The sequence below is a fragment of the Zonotrichia albicollis genome, chromosome 25 (assembly GCF_047830755.1).
Source record: "Zonotrichia albicollis isolate bZonAlb1 chromosome 25, bZonAlb1.hap1, whole genome shotgun sequence".
NCBI lineage: Eukaryota > Metazoa > Chordata > Aves > Passeriformes > Passerellidae > Zonotrichia > Zonotrichia albicollis.
In genome coordinates this window covers 5,694,952-5,713,077 of record NC_133843.1, presented here as the reverse complement: position 1 = coordinate 5,713,077, position 18,126 = coordinate 5,694,952, and the positions used below count along the sequence as shown (strand labels likewise).

The window sequence follows — 18,126 nt, the reverse complement described above, 5'->3', positions numbered from 1 at the left end:
AAATACAGGCATGTTGGAAGTTAACTCAGAGTGGGAAAAGGACCCAGCCATTCCTGGAAAAGCAAGGAATTCTCTTCTTTCTCAGTAACACTCACCTCGTTAAGGCCCTGCGAGATTCTAGTTCTGAGGATGCAGATGAGGCAGATACTGGGGACACTGGAGGCTGCAGGGCAGAAAATCTGTTCAGACTTGTGGCACTTGGTCGCAAGGAGTCTGGAGATGGTGGAGACAACACAGAGCAGAGCAACAAGGTCAGGAGCTGCTGAGAGCTCAGCCCAGCCAGGGGACAGAACTGCAGGGAAAGGCTGGGCCTGCCCCACCTCAACCCTTCCTGCCAGGAGGTCACACACAGGGGACAGAGGGGAGCCCTCACTGGGGACAGCTGAGAGCAGGGACAGCACCCAGGGAAGGGCTGGGGCTGGCCCAGGGGGGTTTGGGTTGGGGATCAGCAAAGGCTCTCACCCAGAGGGTGCTGGCACTGCCCAGGCTGCCCAGGGAATGGGCACAGCCCTGCCAGAGCTCCAGGACAGGCTGGGATTGTTGGGGTGTCTGTGCAGGGCCAGGGGTTGGGTTTGATCCTTGTGGGTCCCTTCCAGCTCAGGACACTCCATGGCTCTGTGAACCCCACCCAAAGGTGCTCTGGGAACCCCACCCAAAGGTGCTCTGGGAACCCCACCCAAAGGTGCTCTGGGAACCCCACCCAAAGGTGCTCTTCAGCAGCACAGCCAGGGTGAGGGTCCATCCTCACTTACCCATCTCGCTTGCCTTGGCTCCACCACTGCTGCCCTTCCCCCAGCTGCCCAACTGGGCTTTAGGCACGAGCTGAATCTTCTCATCTATTGTGGGCTGTAAAACACACCAAGAGGTCCAGTTACAAGGGCAAATCCTGCACTGTAATGATAAATGGGAGATTTTTTTGGCAATAATCCCAGTCTTGTGAACAGCAAAATGCACTTCACATATTTCTGGAAGACTAAACTGTGACCCAAGACAGGGGACACAAACAACAAAGGGCATCACAAAGATGACGTGATCTCTTCCAAATGTCAATGAGACATTCACAGTGAGCAGGAGCTTCTTTTTATTGAGAATTCTGAAGCTCAGCAAAGTGGAAAAGCTCAGTACATCCCTATCTGAAAGATGTTCAGTTTGTTTCTGATGTTTAAACCAGATTCACTGTCCATCAACTCTCCAGTCATGGCTTTGGGGGGATCTGCAGGACACCAAACAATCCAGAGGGCAAAGGATGACAACAGGTGGCAGAACTTGGAGGAAGTGGTGTCTGGCACGAAGAGAATATTGATTTTACAATGTTCAGTGGGAGAATTTATTGACAAGGAGGTTGTGACCTCGCAGATCTCAGGGGAGCTCCCCTCATTCCAAAGCAGCTGCTGTGGCACCAGCTCCATTTGTATGGAACAGAGCAGGAGGGCTTTGCCCAGGTGAGCTGTAAGCCCAGGCAGAGGGAGGCTGAACCTCTCCTGCTAATGAAGTTTTGGAAGTTCTTTTATGACTTTCAGAAGGAACAAACTGGGTCTGCAGAGGGGCTGCAGTCTGTCCAGGTGCTGCTGTGCAGCTCTCCAGGAATCCAGGCACTGAGTGTAAAAATCCAGGGCGAGTGACATTAAGTGGGACAAGGGGATATTTAGGAGTCAATGGTTTATGCAAAGGCCAGACTCCTCCTTGGCAAAATAACCCAGAGCTGTTCTGAACTTCAACAAAGGAGAAATGTCCAACTTGCCCAACCTGCAGCCTGGAAAACTGTCCCAAATTCACCAGTCTAATGGTGAAATAACAGGAGGATGCTCATCTGGAGGATGAATGTGAGAGTTTATCACATACTGGGGGATGCAACCATGCCACAAAGTTGAGAAACCTCTAAAGCAGACACAGCTCCTCCCATTCTACTGGAGCACCCTGAGTCTGGAGTGCTGCTGTTTGGGACACATCAAAGTGGATGTGGCCTCCCTGTTTTATTGAGGAGCAGCATCAGAACAGGGTCTCAAGAACTTGGGGCAGCCAAGGATTTCCAGCAGGTGTTTGAGACCCCCAGGTGATGTGTTTGAGACCCCCAGGTGATGTGTTTGAGACCAATGAACATGGGGGCTGTGCTGCTGTCACACAACACCCTGGCTCACATTTTCATCACTAATAAAATGCAGATTTTCTGATTGTGAGAGCTTCTGGAGCTCAAAAAGACACTGTGAACCTGAGAAAGAAAGTCTGCACACTCCTTTCCCTCAGGACAAAGCAGGAACATCCAGAAGAAAATGCAGCTTGATTTACACCCAGTATTAACTCTGGGGATTTAAGTTTTGACCTGCACACACCATCCTGTCCTTCCTGGACTAACAGGTGTTTTATTGCCCTGAAGGAGGCTGTGCTGGCACCTACCTTGGTGATTTTAAGGAACTTGGTGGGGTCCAGCACTCTGCTGTTCTTTGCCCCCTGCACAGTGTTCCAGCCGCCTTCGTCGACCCGTGGGACACCTGAGGGGACAAACAGAGCCACGTTTGGCTCAGCCCAGCCCAGCCCAGCCCAGCCCAGCCCATTGCTGGGTCCTGCTTGGGAGCCTCCCTCCCCCTGCCTGCCTGTGCCCTCACACCACAGCCTGCACAGAACAGCTCTCACTCCTCCAGGGGCTGTTTTTGGAAGGGATGGCTCCTGGCTGGATTTCTCTGCATTCAGGAGCTCACAGGAGCTGGTGAGGTGAGAGCCTTCCCTGACCAGAGCCTCACTCACCCCACAATTCCTGCAGTGTTTGGCTGGTCTGACACAGAGCCCCTCAGGCACTCCCAGGTCCCTCACCTTCCCCTGGTGTCACTTTTAGAATAATTAAAGTCGACATGAATTTTTTTTCCATCCTGTTTTCAAAGCACTTTCATTTGACAATCCTTAGAGAATTCCCCAATCCCTAAAGAATCCCTAAAATTAGTCTCTATGTGCCCTGCTCTGTCCCACTCTTCATTTTCCCAGTCACTCAAACTTTGTCTTCAGACAGTGCCCTGAGGGCCAGGAGCAGTTTAAGGTGACACCAAGACATTCCCTCATACAGAGTCAGCACCTCATGGCTTTAACAACTGAAGACAACACAGTTACTCCTGAAATGAGATGTTTTTCTCTTGAAATGAGATGTTTTCCTCTTGAAATGAGACTCTGCAGTGCATGAGAATGGATGGCAAATCTGACTCCTATATAATAACTTGTTAGAACAGATTTCTGGCAGCCTGTCACAAAATCCAACATGGTTTGTGGAATGGAATGTGTAAGCACTGCTGGCCTGTGGTTGGTTATTGTGATCCATGAGATTTGCCCCTGAAAATCCCCACAGCCAATCCATGGCAGATCTGCTCCTTTTCCAGCCTCTGCCATACCAGGCCCCAATTTCCTTTGCTCATTACACACAGGAAAAAAACCACAGATTTTTTTCCTTTTTTGTGGGATTCCCTCTAAGGGCACTGGATGTGAAATGAGCAGCCAACTGGCTTTTACTTTACCTGGTCTCCTCTTGTCTTTGGTCATGAGTTGTTGCACCTTCCTCTGTTCTTCCTGCTCTTCAATCTTGGCTTCTTTATGGATCTGCTCAATGGTCTTGGGGCCCTGGTCTGCTCTCCGTGACACCCAGTTGCACTGGGGGAGAAACAAAAAAACCCAAATGTGCTCAGGGAAACTTCCAGGGGAGCATCAAACATGGGGAGTCTGAATATTGGGAACAAGGCCTCATCCTCCCACCCTTGTCATGTATTGGAGGGGCTGGAGAAAATCCTGTGGAGCTGGGACACATTAAGGACATGGGTATGGACACATGATGGACATGGTTATGGACATGGGCATGGACACATTATGGACAGGGTTATGGACATGGTTATGGATTTGGGTTATGGACACAGGACATGGTTATGGACACATGATGGACATGGTTATGGACAGGGTTATGGACACATGATGGACATTGTTATGGACAGGGTTATGGACACATGATGGACACATGATGGACACATGATGGACTTGGTTATGGATGTGGTTATGGACAGGGTTATGGACACTTTAAGGACATGGTTATGGACACAGGACTTGGTTATGGACACATTATGGACACAGGACATGGTTATGGACACAGGACATGGTTATGGACATGGTTATGGACATGGTTATGGACACATGATGGACACATGATGGACATGGTTATGGACATGGTTATCCCAGCACCCCAGAGCAGAGCCTTGTACTCAGGTACAGGGACTGCAGCCAAGACCTGAGTGAACTCATTAATCCCCAGCCTGCACATTCCCAGCTTCTCTTTCAAGGCTCAGAGGGAAGAGAAGAGCTGCTGTCACTCTCTGTTTAGCACTGATACTCTTTGTGGGAGCCTCTCCTCCAAGCTGGAGGGAAGAAATGAAAATAAAAAAAAAGAAGTGACTGATTTTAAATGGAGACAATGCTTTGCACTCCAGGAATGGTGATGGCTGACACAGGGATCCTGCAGAGAGGAGCAGCTGCCACTCCAAAACCACTTTCCTTGCTTGATGTGTCTTTTCAGCCATGCAGTGCTCAGACCCCTCCAGCCCTGGAATGACCACACTGTCCCTAATCTTGCTGCAGCCTCATTACAGCTCTTGGATTAATTATCTACCTGCAGCCAAGATGGTGATTTCAGCCTCCACACAACCCAGACCAGCTCCCCTGGAGGGGAATTACAGCTGCTGGGAAGGTTTGTTCCACCCATGGTCACATCTTCACCTGCACAGTGTGGGGACCCCCGGCACCCCAGGTGTGCTGACCATGGCACCAGGACAACATGGAGACATCTCCTGGCTTTGGACAGCCAGGCCTGGGGGAGAAGGGAACAGATCTGCCCTCACATCCCACTTGAGCTGTGAATCCCTGCTCCTGCATGAGAGCTTGTCCAGCCTGGATCACAAGGGAACATGCCAGACTGGCATGGGAGCTGCAGGACAGAGGGCCCCAGGGAGAGCTCAGAGCCCTTCCAGGGCCTAAAGGGGCTCCAGCAGAGCTGGAGAGGGGCTGGGGACACAGGGAATGGCTTCCCACTGCCAGAGGGCAGGGTCAGATGGGATTTGGGAATTAGGAATCGTTCCCTGTGAGGGTGGGCAGGCCCTGGCACAGGTGCCCAGAGCAGCTCTGGATCCCTGGCAGTGCCCAAGGCCAGGCTGGGCAGGGCTGGGAGCAGCCTGGGACAGTGGAAGTGTCCCTGCCATGGCAGGGGTGGATTGGGATGATCCTTGAGGTTCCTTCCAAGCCACACCAGCCACCCATGATTTCACACTTCTGCTCACTGGAGCTGGGACCTACCAGCCTTAGGTCTATTACATCCTGAAGCATGAACCGAATCCTTGAGGAGGTTTTCCTCTCTTTCACAATCTTCTCCATCTGATTAAAATACTGGTCCATGCGGGGCTAGACAAGAAAAACATCAGCAGCACCATCAGTTGTGGAGGAAAATGAAAATATTCCCTGGAGGGGCAGCCAGCAGGTCCTGCATTCTGGGATTTCTGTGCTGGAAACATCAGGGCTGCTCCCCACAGAGGTGAGTGCTGGGTCCTGTACACTCCTTCAGGGTGGATCTGAGGGTGCACAGGGCAGCACCTGCAGGAGATGAGGCACAACTGTGCAGGCACACAATTCTCTGGGTTTTTAATTACATTTTCTCTGGGTTTTTAATTACACAAACTATCTACACCCTCTGCATGTACATCATAAACATTACATCCATTAAAAATATATCTCAATCTGAGCTTCCAGATTGAGCTATCAATCAAATATCTCAAATTTGGAAGATCCAAATCAGCTGTGTGCTCACCTCAGCCCAAGAAAAACTGGCTCAGGAAGCAAAATGGGTACAGAACCAGCCTAAGACACTTCATTCCATGGTTTATTCCCTGAGCTGAGCCAGGCCAGACTGAGCAGCAGCTCTGGGGCTCTCTGCAAGAACAGTTTAATGGCCTTGGCTGGGGGAAAAACCCCACAAACTCCTCATCCAGAAAATTGTGATGTGGTAGAATCCCAATAGGTTCACACTAGGACATGAATTGGGATCAGGAGAGAAGCTCCTGTTAGGTCTAAATTTGGCTCACCAAACTCTAAAAAGGCTTTTTCTCAAATCAGGGCCTCTGGTTGTTTCAAACAAGAGTTTCAGAGCAGTTTTTACCATGTTTCCCACTCTCTTCACTAAAAACCAGCTAAACCCTTGTCCTTGTAGTTTAAGAAACAAGAAAAAAATCCATTAAAATTTGTGTCTGGCCTTGCCTTGGAAACTTCCAGTTGTTATTTCCAAAGTTAGGCATGATGGGGAAATATTTCCAATGGACTCTGCTTAGAAGTTTTAATTAACTATGACTAACAGCTCAGCTTCAAGAAAAACACATAATAAAATGTCTACCCCATTAAGAAGGATTCTGTCAGTACTGACAGAAATAACCAATCCCAAAGGCAGGACAGAGACCTCTGGAATTGCTCCTTTGCCCTGCCATGCCCCAACTTGAGGAGGCAGAACCAGCAGAGCACCAAAATGTTGCTTTTAGAGTGCTCCAAAAGACCAAAACAGCATCCAGGCCTCACCCAGCTTGGAAGTCAGACCTGGTTTTCCTCCCAAAGCACACAGAGAAACTGAATCTCACTCACAGCACAGGGACTGCTGATAAACCCTGCTGGTTTGGTCACTGCTCACAGAACAGCCTGGGCAATTCCTTGCCCCGAGGCTCAGGGCTGAGCTGCTGCAGTCCCTGAGTGCAGAGGGAACTCCCTGCCCGGGGCAGCTGAACACAATGAGCTCCGTTTGTTTCCAGAGCCCAGTCCCACTGATTCCTGGCAAAAGCCTCGAGTTGTTCATCCCAAGGCTGGTTTTTGTGAAGGAGCAGCAGAGTGTCTGTGCCAAGAGGAGCTCTTGGAGTGCTCTGTGCTGCAGATATATTTGCTGGAAAAGGGGGAGGAGGATGCAGAACAGCTGCCACATCCCACACATCTGGGGACAAGGGTGACACAAAACACAGGCACCCCCTAAGCTCAGGTGGGGTTTGGACTGGTTAAGGAGGGTGCTGCAGATTTAACCTGCACAACACATTTCATGGTGGCTTTTGTAGGTAACATAAACCTCCAACTGGAAATAATAATGTTTTGGGAGCTACAAAGGAAGAGGGGCATTCAGCTTGGAAAAAGGAAACATTGAGCATTTCTGGGCTGTGTGTTTGGATAAAATCTTTGGAAATAACAACTGGAGAACACAGCTGAAAATGCTACAGAATCTATGACAGAGCAGGGAGCGAGGCCAGGTCATGACGAAACATCCACAGAGGAGTGGATGATTTCCTCATGCCATATGGAAATTCCTGAAGAAAAAACAAATCTTGAAACAAAAACACTCCACACCCATTTTTCCAGCTCCGCTCTCCCACAGAACCTCATCCCTCGCTCCCATTCCTGCCCCACCTTTGCCTTCTCAAAGTCCAGGTCCTTGCCAATGGTCGTGAGCAGGCGGCAAAGGCACTCGAGGGACTCCTCGTCGTGGTTCTTCAGCAGCTTCACCACGCAGTCGTGCATGATGGCCTCAGTCAGCATCTTCAGCTTGAAGAGCTCGCCGATGAATTTGATGTTCCCGATGGATCTCCGCCGGGCTTTGTCCTTGGCCTCCTCCAGCTCGTCGTGGAGCCGTGTCTTCTCCTCTGGCTGCAAAACAGGAAAACAGCTCTGCAAAACCACGTTCCCAATGTACAGAACTCTCTGAAAGATCCAGTTTTATGAAGAGGACCTTCATATGAAATTAACACAAAAAAGAGGAAGCTGGCTGAGTAGCAACCACATATATTTGGTATTATGATATATTTTAACAGCTCTCATCCCTTGGTCACTTTTATTGTATAGGTAGATTATATATATGGATTTATGTTGGACTTGAGCTTGGGAGCAGCCACAGGTTTGGTGGTGTGGATGTTCAGCAGCTTCTGGGCATAATTCTCATATGGAGGAAGGCTGAATGACAATTATCTCCTGGTTTCCTTGTACAGGGATGAGGGAGGGCTTCAGCCTTCTGTCTCAAGTTCCATTAGGCTAAAACCTTCATGAATTTTTGTTGAAGAACTTCACAGTTAAGCACAAGTGGTCACCTCCTCCCTCCCCTCCCTTCTGCTTTCATAGACACTGTTCCCTCTTTTACACCTAAAGCCCAGAAAGATGCTGGGATAAAGCCACTGTCAAGGCAAGTATTTTTTATTATGCTCAGGCACAGTGACAGAATGAAAGTCTCAACCCCAAAATCCCCCCAAATTAACTGCTGTTTCAAAAGGAAATAATTTTCTGAGGGAGCTCTGAGAACTTATGGAGAAAAACACCACTTACAGTGGTGGCAGCTTCGAGTTCTTTCTGCTTCTTTTCAAAGACATCATCGTCAGCCTTGTCCTTTTCAAATTCCTTCTGGCAGCGATTTAACAGCAACTTACGGAAATTTACTGTGCTCCCAGGTTTGTCTGCCATGGGCACTTTCAGCTGGAGTGAGAAGGAAGAAAAACATCAGCAGAAATAGGGATAAACTCCACAGAGGAAGGGTCATCCATAACAATTTATTTTGCTCTTCATGTTGAGCTGTGCAGCTCCACAAGGCTGTGAAAGCAAAGCCTCACATGAGGATTTGCAGTGGAGTTTTACATTGCAGATGTAAAGCCACACTCCAAACTTGGCTGACACCACCTCTGCCCGGGCATGAATTACATTTCCATCCATATGATCCCTTAAAAGCACCCTCTGCTTGAAAACACTCCTGTTCTCTGCTGAAGGCTTAAACCACATTCCTTCACTAGGGAAGGAGGGAAAAAGGGGCTCTTTTGTCCCAGATTCACCATCTGAGAATGATCAGTGCAAAGCCTGGCTCATGCTGGGCTCCCTTGGAGCTGACAGACACAGAAGGGTGGGCAGGCCCTGGCACTGGGTGCCCAGAGCAGCCATGTTTGCCCACCCCAGAAGTGTCCAAGGCCAGAGCAACCTGGGATGGTGGAAGTTGTCCCTGCCCATGGCAGGGGGTGGAATGAGAACACCTCTAAGCTCCCTTTCCTGCCTATGCTGTTCCATGCTTGTGATTCCATGAACTTCCCAGACTCATCTTGCAACCAGGTGGAGCAAGGAGTCCTCAACTCCCAACAACTGCTCTGAGCAAATCCCTCTCCCTTGGGCATGGCCAACAAAAAAACTCCACATGAATAATTCCTACTCACTCTCAGGAGCTACCACTCTGCTGTCTGCAGTTTGTGTGGCTGCCCCTGAGCCCAGGGCAGCTGCTGTGCCCTCTTACCGTCACCAGGCAGCGGCACATGTTGGCGTAGGCCACGGAGAAGCTGGGCTCGTCGATGGCCTTCTCAAAGACCAGGTCAATGACTCCCTTCAGCCTCTCCTCCGTGTCCACCGTCAGGTCTGTCACCTGCTTCATCAGCTGGTTGAACATCTGGGGCGTCAGCTTGTTCAAGATGCTTCGTACCTTGCGGAACAGCTCCTGAGGGACACAAAGGCCGCGAGCTCAGCACAGCTGGTGCAGGTGGAGCTCAGGAATGGGCCTGGATGCTTCCCACAGGGGAATGGAGACACCCTGGAGGAATGGCTGGGAAGCTGAGTGACACACCACAGGTTTCTGCACAGCCCAACCCCACTCCTCACTTGGCTACCAAAGACCAAGACTACAGGGAGTTCTGGGAACACCCAAGTGCTTTTGTCGAGTGCAACAGAAGCACAAATCCCTTCCTGTCAGAAATAATCTTTATATCAGTTTAATCCATGAGATATAAATTAACAGGGAGTGGCCTCTGTCTCCTTCAGCCAGAGGTAACCAACCTCTCCTATAATTCACTTTAGGGTACTTTATTTTTTCCTATCCAGGATGATAATGAGGTCAACAATGCCACCATTAGCTCCAAGAACAGAATTCCGGTGTCCTTCAAGACCATTCCAACTTATCCTACAAATTACAAGCTTGGCCACCAGACCAACACCTCCTCCCAGAGCCAGTGCCCTGTGAAGGAGAGGAGGGGGAGAAGGAGAGAGGCAGCTCCAGACAGCACTGCTGGGCTGGGCAGCACCAACTGAGGGATTCCACAGAGGAACCTCAGCCTTGCTGAGGATCCAGGGAAGAAATGTGGTCTAAAAGGAGATGAAAACCAAGTTCTGTGCTGGGAATGTAATGCTCTTTGCTTTAGAATGGGGACAGAAATATTCCAGTAAAACAGCAGTAGGGAAGCAACCCTGGAGAAGAGGCAGGAGCTTGTCTGGTGTTCTCTGCTTAACATACAGGACTGGCATTTAAACAAGAATAAACATACAAAAAATACCATCAAGGGAGGGGAAAACTGGGATTCCAACTGGAATGCATTGCCCTTTTTCACTGTCTGACACAAGAAGGAAGCCAAATTCCCATTACCTGGGGCAGCTGCTGCACTCTCAGACCTGCTGATGCTCTCACCTGGGTTTTGACATTTTCTGGGTCCTCAGTTTGGTTTTCCCTCTTCAGGCTTGGCTTCCAGGCGTTCTCTGCCTTCTTGAGGTGCACATCCTCCTTCACACACACAGTGATGATCTTCCTGGGCTCCCTCCTCTGGCCAGGCTGAGATCTCCTCGGTCCAACATTCAACAACTAGGACAAAAACATTCCTTGTTATCTCCCACTTTGGGCTGGGTAACACATCCAGGGCAAGCACCAACACCCACTGACAGCACTGCTGACCACCAGCACGTCCTGCTGGGACACCAGGAGTCCCTGTGACCCAGCACTGCTGCAGGCTGCTCCCAGGGAACATGGAGACACCAGCACATTCCTCTGGGCAGCTCCTCCCAGCAGAGAGATGGGCTTTGACTCTGCCTACACAACCCAGCAGCACTCTGGGGGCTGCTACAGAACTGACCCCAGCTGGCCAAAAATGCCTCTTGGGATCAGAAACTGCAGAACTGAGGCATCACAGCAAGGTGTGCAAGAATTCAGCCCTTACAGGTGTATTTCATGCCATCCCAAGCATTAGATAATAATAAACTGGCAGCTCTGCCAGAAATGTTGTTTTACTGGGGACTGCTTCCAACAAAGCCATTTGGAGATGGAATTACATAAAACACAGTGCAGGAGTATCACTGCAGCTCCTGCACTTGAAAAACATGGATCCTAACAGATATGGGACAAACTCTGGGTGGTTTCACAGCAGAAAGGGAATCAGGGTGCTTTGGGACTGCCTGAGCACCTCTGCAACCCTGTGCACTGTGATGCTCCTCCTGAACAGGCACAAAGCTGCCACAGCTGGGGAGTTTTTCACCACATGTACCAGTGGTGGGGCCCAAGACACCCCCAAACCTCCTCTCCATCATCTGATTAAGGACTGAAGGTACCAGGTGCTATTGGGAGGCTGCTCTTCCCCCGTGCTCCTTCACTGGTCTGAACTCATTTATCACAAATGGCCAAGCTCAAGGTACAAATGAAAGCAGCAAAACTCCATTATCAAACCTGGCACTTCCCACAGCAGTAATTAATCTGCTCAGCAGCCACTCAGGGAAGATGGGCCATTTCAAAGACTGCTTTGTTCAACAAAGGGATTCAACAAGCATCAAAAAGGCCACTGCAGTTACTTGAAGAGCCTCAATGAATAGGAGGAAAGAGCTCTTGGCTGGTGCCTCTTATGTCATACATCAGCCACAAACCTGGATTTGTGGTTATTGAAAGGCAAAATTCCTCTCAAAGGCAGGAGGGAGTTGAAGCACTTGCCTCTGACAAGGTAAATGTGTGCAAATGAGCAGGACCACCAGCAGGGCTGGAGCTCTGGTTTGGGATAACAGCAGCAGAGGAAGATGCTGTCAGAAGACAACACCCTCACCCTGAGGAGTGAGCTGCTCCCACGGTGCCTGGGAGGGGGCTCCAAGGGCCAGGGTGCCACTGGGCTCCCCCCAGCTTACAGAGGTCCCTGCTCACATCCCTGCCATGCACAGAAACAGCCCAGCAGATGATTCCAACTGCACGGGGCACAAGGCCCATGAATGCTGTAATCACAGAATCATTTATCTTGTAAAAGAGCTCCAAGATCATCAGTCCAACCACTTGTAGCACAACCACAGCAGCTGATCATTGTTGACTCCTCACTGATCACTCCTGAGGAGTCACAGTGGGACAGGGAGCCTTCAGGAGTTTCTGTGTGTCAGACACCTTCCTAAAGCAGACACTGCTCCCTCCTGTGTCCCACCCTGAGCCCTGAGTGACACCAGTGTGGCTCAGCAAGGCCTGGCACAGCCCTGCCTTCGCCCAGCACCTCTGGTGTTACACAGCTCTGCTGCCCAGGCTCTGAGCACGCTGCCCACGGGCACAGAAGAGACTTCCCTGCAGCTGAAGGAGCCGACAATGGTGTCACAGACATGACTGGGCACAGCCACGTCTGCCAGAGCTCTGCACACACCTCCTGCCCACAGCCAGCTCTGGAATCAGAGCCAGGCTGCAGTGTGCCCTGAAACCCCAAACCTTTGAGCTCAATTCCCCCAGAACAGGGGCTAAGCCAAGGAGAGGTGACCTGCAGCCACCCCATGTCCTGCAGAGGCAGCTCTGGTGTGAAGGAGCCCCCAGACACCCCAGGCTGTGACACGCGGGCACGGAGTCGCAGAGGCGGCGCTTCCTCGGGCACGGGTCCTGTGCAGCAAACACCCACCCACCCCTGAGGGAGGTGACTCCCTGGGACAGCTGAGGGATGCACAGAGCCCCAGTGTGTCACCTGTCACCTCCTCACATCCAGCTGCCTTTGAGCCCTTTCAAGCATCAACACAACGACGATTTTCTTTGATATGGTATGTTTTTAATATCTGTGAATAAACTCAGTTCAAACTGTGTGATTAGGTTTTCAATCAGTGAATAGAAGCATCCTTTGAAGATGTAATAACAAATTAGAAGGATCTAACTTTTAAGAGAAATGGTTTAGGGGTCTGGGGTTTTTGGCTCCAGATTTCTACAGCAAGTTCAAGAGGTGCCTGAGCTCAGGCCTGGCTTCCTGTAAATAATAATGGTTCTGGAGCATGGGACAAGTACCAGGTGCTCCTGCATGAATCTGAATGACCTCTTTTCCAGAGGAAGACACAGGGAAGGAAAGCAGGAAGACAAAGGTCCAAGACTCCTGCAGAGGAGCCAAAGGCTCACAGCAGCACAGACTGGCCTGGTGCTCCCACCCAGGCTGCAAGTCATGGAAATACTTTAGAAACCATCCAAGGAATTAAGGAAGTGCTTCTCTCTCTATAAGAGGCTTTGAATGCAGACAGTGAAATTGATCTTCCATGGTGGGAGGGGTTGTTCCTCCCAGGAACAAGAACCGAGGTGATTTCAGTTTCCATCACCTCTCAGGAAGGACAAAGCCAACGCAGCCTGTGCACGGATGGACCCGCCTGCTCCAGCCCCACACCTAACCCTGCCTACAGCACAGAGCCTTCCCAGCTGCACCCTGTCCTGTGCAGCTCCACCCCACTGTCTGACACAACACTGGTTAGTGGCAGAGACAGTCATAAAAAACACGCTCAAGCAAAAAGAGGGAAACAAAGACAAAAGCCAAAGAAGCGAAACAAAAGACGCTCAACGTGCCGGAAGCGGTTAGCGCTGAGCTGCTCCACGTTACTGGGGCAAGGAAGAGGCAGTGGATGGATGGTTGATGGCATGGCCTGTGCAGAGGTGGGATGGCTGGGGACAGGCAGCACACGCAGGGGTGGCCATGCTCACGAGAGGGAACGTCTGCCCCTGCTGGGCTCAGAGCCCTCTGATCCTACAACCGCCGGCGTCGAGGACAGGCTGGTTAAACCACGGCACCTTCCAGCCCTCCTCCAGAACAAGGCAAGGAGAGGCTCTGCTCTGCAAAGGCGCAAATGTAAGATGTATGTTACGTGCTGAATGCTCCAAATGAACGGGGTAAGCGGGACTTACCTTTTCTCCCCCTTTCCACAGGTCTGCAAAGTGCAGACCCTCGCGGATCCCGCTCGGGCCAACGTCCCAGCATGCCCTCAGCTGGTGATGTCCCACCCACCACTGAAGACTGCCTAGAGGGGTACAACGCAAGTCTTGTTTCGGTTTTTTTTAAACAAGGTTGCACCTTTTTGTAAAGTTTTCTGCCAGTCGTTCTTTATCAACGGTGGGTGTTGGGGAAAAAAGGCAACTCTACAAAAAGGTGCAAAGGCTGGGGGGAGAGGGGGGGATTTGGCTTACCCCTATCGGCAGGTTCCTCAATGGTGGGTGAGGCGAGACCAAGAGAGGGCATGATGGGGGCCCGCACCGAGCCAGGGAGGGCAATCCAGGGGTGCTCTGCACTTTGCAGGCCTGCGGAGAGACAGAGAGCGACAGCGGCGTTACGCGGGCGCCGCAGGGCTCGGGACACAGCGCTGACGGGACAGGAGGCGCCACAGTGCGGCCCAAACGCGGCAAACGCCGCCACCTCGCCGGCTTCTGCAGACCACGTGGTGCTCCAAGAGAAACTGTGGCACCCAGGCAACTCCAGGACACAGGGGTGCACCCCGGAACTGAGGCACCGGCCACCAGAGCTATGACATTGACCCAAAATCGCTGGGTCTGACTCCTGGAAATCTGCACACTTGGAAGTTGGGGCGATTCGGGGAACTCTTCTGGAACCAGCAGATTTGAAAGCTCCACGATGGCTGTGTCGTTAGACACATCCAGATGGACACAGCAGAAGCAGCTCAACAGCTGAAAATCAGTGACTGCCCCTAATGGTGGCAGCATCCTCCTCCAGTGGCATTGACTGGGGGCACCTGTGCCCCAGGAAAAGACATGGCAGAGGCATGAGTGAAGAACTCACAGGGGGATTTCAGAGGGTGGGCAAAGCCAGACACAGGGAGAAGAAGGGAAAATGGAAGAAAAGCAGCGGAAAAGTGGAAAACAAGGAATGAAGTGACCAAAACAACACGTGGAAGCACAGAGAAAGCAGGAACACACAGGTGCTGGCTGTATTTTGTTTGTTAGTGAGATCTCTTTGCTCTGGGGGTGTTTTGCAGCACAGCCCCCAGGGTGACGCGCTGACGCCGGGTCTGGTGTACGACGAACGCACGACCGCGCACGCAACTGCCGGGTCCTGGTGTGGAAACGCTTCCACCTCTCCCACAGGGAAACAGGAAGGAGACAAACCCTTCCCAAACAACAGCTCCCCGTGACAAACATCCACAACCCTTCCCAATCCCCCACGTTTTGTCCGCCAAGCAAACATCACCCCTGCATTCACCCTGACAAAACCAGAACCACCGGCGCATTGCAAGAGGCCCAAAAGCAAACATGAGTCCCATTGAGGAGGGACTTCATCAGTGTTAGGGCCAGTTTTGAAATGAGCAAGTTGGGGTAAACTCACACTTCCAGACACGTTTCTTCCCCCGGGGGCTTGCCTCCCAAAATCAGCAAAGGCTGGCGTGAAGTCGGGGCCTCGTGGCAGGATCCGGGGGTCCAGAGTCCTCAGCGGCAGCTTGGGCTGACTGACCTGTGCCACGAGCAGAGCACACACACAGCAACGCTCAGCCCATGCAATCCACACACAGCATCTGCTAAAGCATGGCAGTCATTCCTAACAGCCAAATTAACAAACTGCTCAAGTTTTAGGCATCCGCACTCGTGTGCTAAAAATAAGTATTTAATTTAAAACATCATTCATTCATAAAATATATTAATTTAAAATATATCTTTAGGAGACTATTGAGGAAACAGGTGGAGCTCAGAAATATTTAAAGGATTATGGAGGATAAAATCATAGTAACACAGGCCTGTCTTGGTTCAGGAGCATGAGACTCCCACCCTCCCTCAAAGCAATGGCTTTGGTGCCAACATGAGAGATGGGCAACTGAGCCCAGGAAGCTCAAACACAGAACAGTGAGAAACAGTCATGGGAAAGTAGAACGTAGATGAAATCATTTTGGCAGTAAAGCTGCATTTTACAATTTGCCTGGGTATGAAACTCAGAGCGGAAATGTTTCTGCACACCCACATCCCTGAGTCTCAAGAGTGAGGCTGTTGTGGCTCCATCAAAGCCAAGGAACTCTCCAGCTCTCAGGGAGAGCAGAACGAGGCCTCGGTGTCAGCACTCAGAAATCCCAAGTGTTTCACTCAGCCCAGACCTCCAGCTCTGAGAGGAGGCTGGAGAGAAATCCCAAAACTGCCCCAGAATGGAGTTCTTAAAGATCTTTTATTAGATCAGCTTATAAATAGTGAAGAAACTGCTTCAGATCAAAAACAGTTTGCCCAAAAGCTTCTCTCTGCTTTTTAATTGATCTAATAGATCAATTAATTGATTTAACAGAAGCCACTGCCTCTCCATCCAGCCTTGCTTGGATCCTCAGCTCTTCATGGCTGGGTAATTTTAAATTTTAATAACATCCTGGTATAACTTAATCTAGATAAAGACTATCAAAATTGCTTCAGTTTTTAATCATCTGTGCATATTCATCAGGCACCAACACCTCTATTTGTAGAACTTTGTGATGAGACCAACCATTCCCACTTCCCACTAAAACCTGGCATGGAAATGGATCAGGAATGAGCCACTATGGATGTTTATTTGTATCAAAACCGTGCACATACCTGTTTTATGGGCTCTCCTCTCACCTTGTCGAGCACCACGTCGCTGATGGGAGGCAGCCCCTCGGGCTTCTGGATGCAGGCAGGCATGAACTGGATGTCCAGCAGGAACTCCCGGTCGTATTGCTTCTTCCCCTCGGGGTCCAGGGGCTTCCACTGCTCTATAGGGAGAGAAATCCCTGAGAGTCACAGCAAACAAAGCCCCTGCTCACCCACATGTGGTCCTGGTAAACCCAAAGGGATGAGGATGCTGCACCAGCCTGGGATGTTTCAATTTAATTTGATTTTCAATTTGAAGGGAAAGAGGAGGGCAACACAGGTAACATTAAAGGGACATGAACAAGAGCCAGGTCCAACCCCACCCAGGTCTGGGCACTAATTCCAGTTCTAACCCATGGATGTAACTTTGACTTCTGCTCTCCTGTGGGATATGGCAGAATGGGGACAATTCCCTGTTTCTGTGTGAAAATGCAGAAGTTAAAGGGGTTTGTCTGGTGTAAAAGGAAGTCAAACATGAAGTCAAGGAGAGCAGAGCATGGAACAAAAACACCCTCTGAAAATGTGAAACCATGAACTGTGAACAACCCAGGCTGGAGATAACAAGCAGAAATAGGAGAAGCCACAACCACAGGCCATGATCTGGGAATTACAACTTTCCACCTGTTTTACATGGGGCTTTTTGGGTGTGGAGGACCCTGCCTGGTGCAAATCACAGCATAAACCTCCAGCCACTTTAGCACAAGGAAAGTCAGCCTCTGGTGACCTGGAGATGGGATTTTCAGCACTGGCCATGCAGTTTGTTTGAAATTAGAGAAGAAAACATGTTTTATCTGAAGGAAAACATCTGTATGAGATGCTGCCTTTGGATCTCCTTCATGCCAGGCTGCATTATTCAGCATGCATCAGCCCTTCAGGTATTTATTATTCCTTTATTTCTCTCCCTGAGCCCTGGCTTTGGATCTCTGGGATCTCACCATCTGCACCCCTGCACAGGCCACGAGCAGGGACTTACTCCAGTGATGGGTTTTAATAACTGGGAATGAAAATAAACAGAAGTGATTGCAAACTTCAGCTCTTTATGCAGTTACAGAGCTTCAGGATCCAGGGGTGCAGAAATGGCCTGGCTGCAATTCCTGGCCTGCCCACTGTACCTGTCATTTACCATGGAAAAGCTCCACCACAACAACGAGCAGTTTAGGTGTAGTTTCCTTTTCTCCTTTGGAAAGCTCTCAATGAGCTGCTTGAATGTGAGCAGCAGCTGGGCAGCATCACAGGAAGAGACAGGGATCAAACACACAACTCCTCCAAAGGCAGAAATTCCCCTTTCTCAAAGGAGCAGAGCTGAAATCGAGGACTGTTGAAGTCTGATGTGTGTTGCTTTTCCAGGGATCCATCCAACCCTTCCAGCTGAGTGAAAGGACAGCTGGACACAACTGGGATTGTTCTGACTGCAGCAGCTGATGAATTATGGATTAACTTCAGGAAGTGGCCAATGAACTGCTCAGGTACCCTGAGTGTGATGAGCTATCAAGAGGCCTCTGTGTTTTCCCCTCACAATG

The 18,126-nt window shown here is 50.4% G+C and overlaps 1 protein-coding gene across 17 annotated transcripts in view; it reads right to left on the bottom strand.

Moving 5' to 3' along the window:
• EIF4G3 (eukaryotic translation initiation factor 4 gamma 3) overlaps positions 1 to 18,126 on the bottom strand; it is a 149,718-nt gene that overhangs the window by 16,031 nt on the left and 115,561 nt on the right. For 16 of the 17 annotated variants that reach the window (XM_074558360.1, XM_074558362.1, XM_074558361.1 and 13 more), the window contains 12 exons: positions 16,571 to 16,728; positions 15,351 to 15,476; positions 14,201 to 14,311; positions 10,457 to 10,627; positions 9,299 to 9,496; positions 8,353 to 8,499; positions 7,447 to 7,683; positions 5,314 to 5,418; positions 3,498 to 3,630; positions 2,395 to 2,489; positions 753 to 846; positions 96 to 213 (listed from right to left, as the gene is read on the bottom strand). In XM_074558360.1, coding sequence (XP_074414461.1) covers positions 96 to 213; positions 753 to 846; positions 2,395 to 2,489; positions 3,498 to 3,630; positions 5,314 to 5,418; positions 7,447 to 7,683; positions 8,353 to 8,499; positions 9,299 to 9,496; positions 10,457 to 10,627; positions 14,201 to 14,311; positions 15,351 to 15,476; positions 16,571 to 16,728 — 1,693 coding nt within the window. The remainder of the gene's footprint in view (positions 1 to 95; positions 214 to 752; positions 847 to 2,394; positions 2,490 to 3,497; positions 3,631 to 5,313; positions 5,419 to 7,446; positions 7,684 to 8,352; positions 8,500 to 9,298; positions 9,497 to 10,456; positions 10,628 to 14,200; positions 14,312 to 15,350; positions 15,477 to 16,570; positions 16,729 to 18,126) is intronic. The other variant, XM_074558368.1, reaches the window with a different exon arrangement.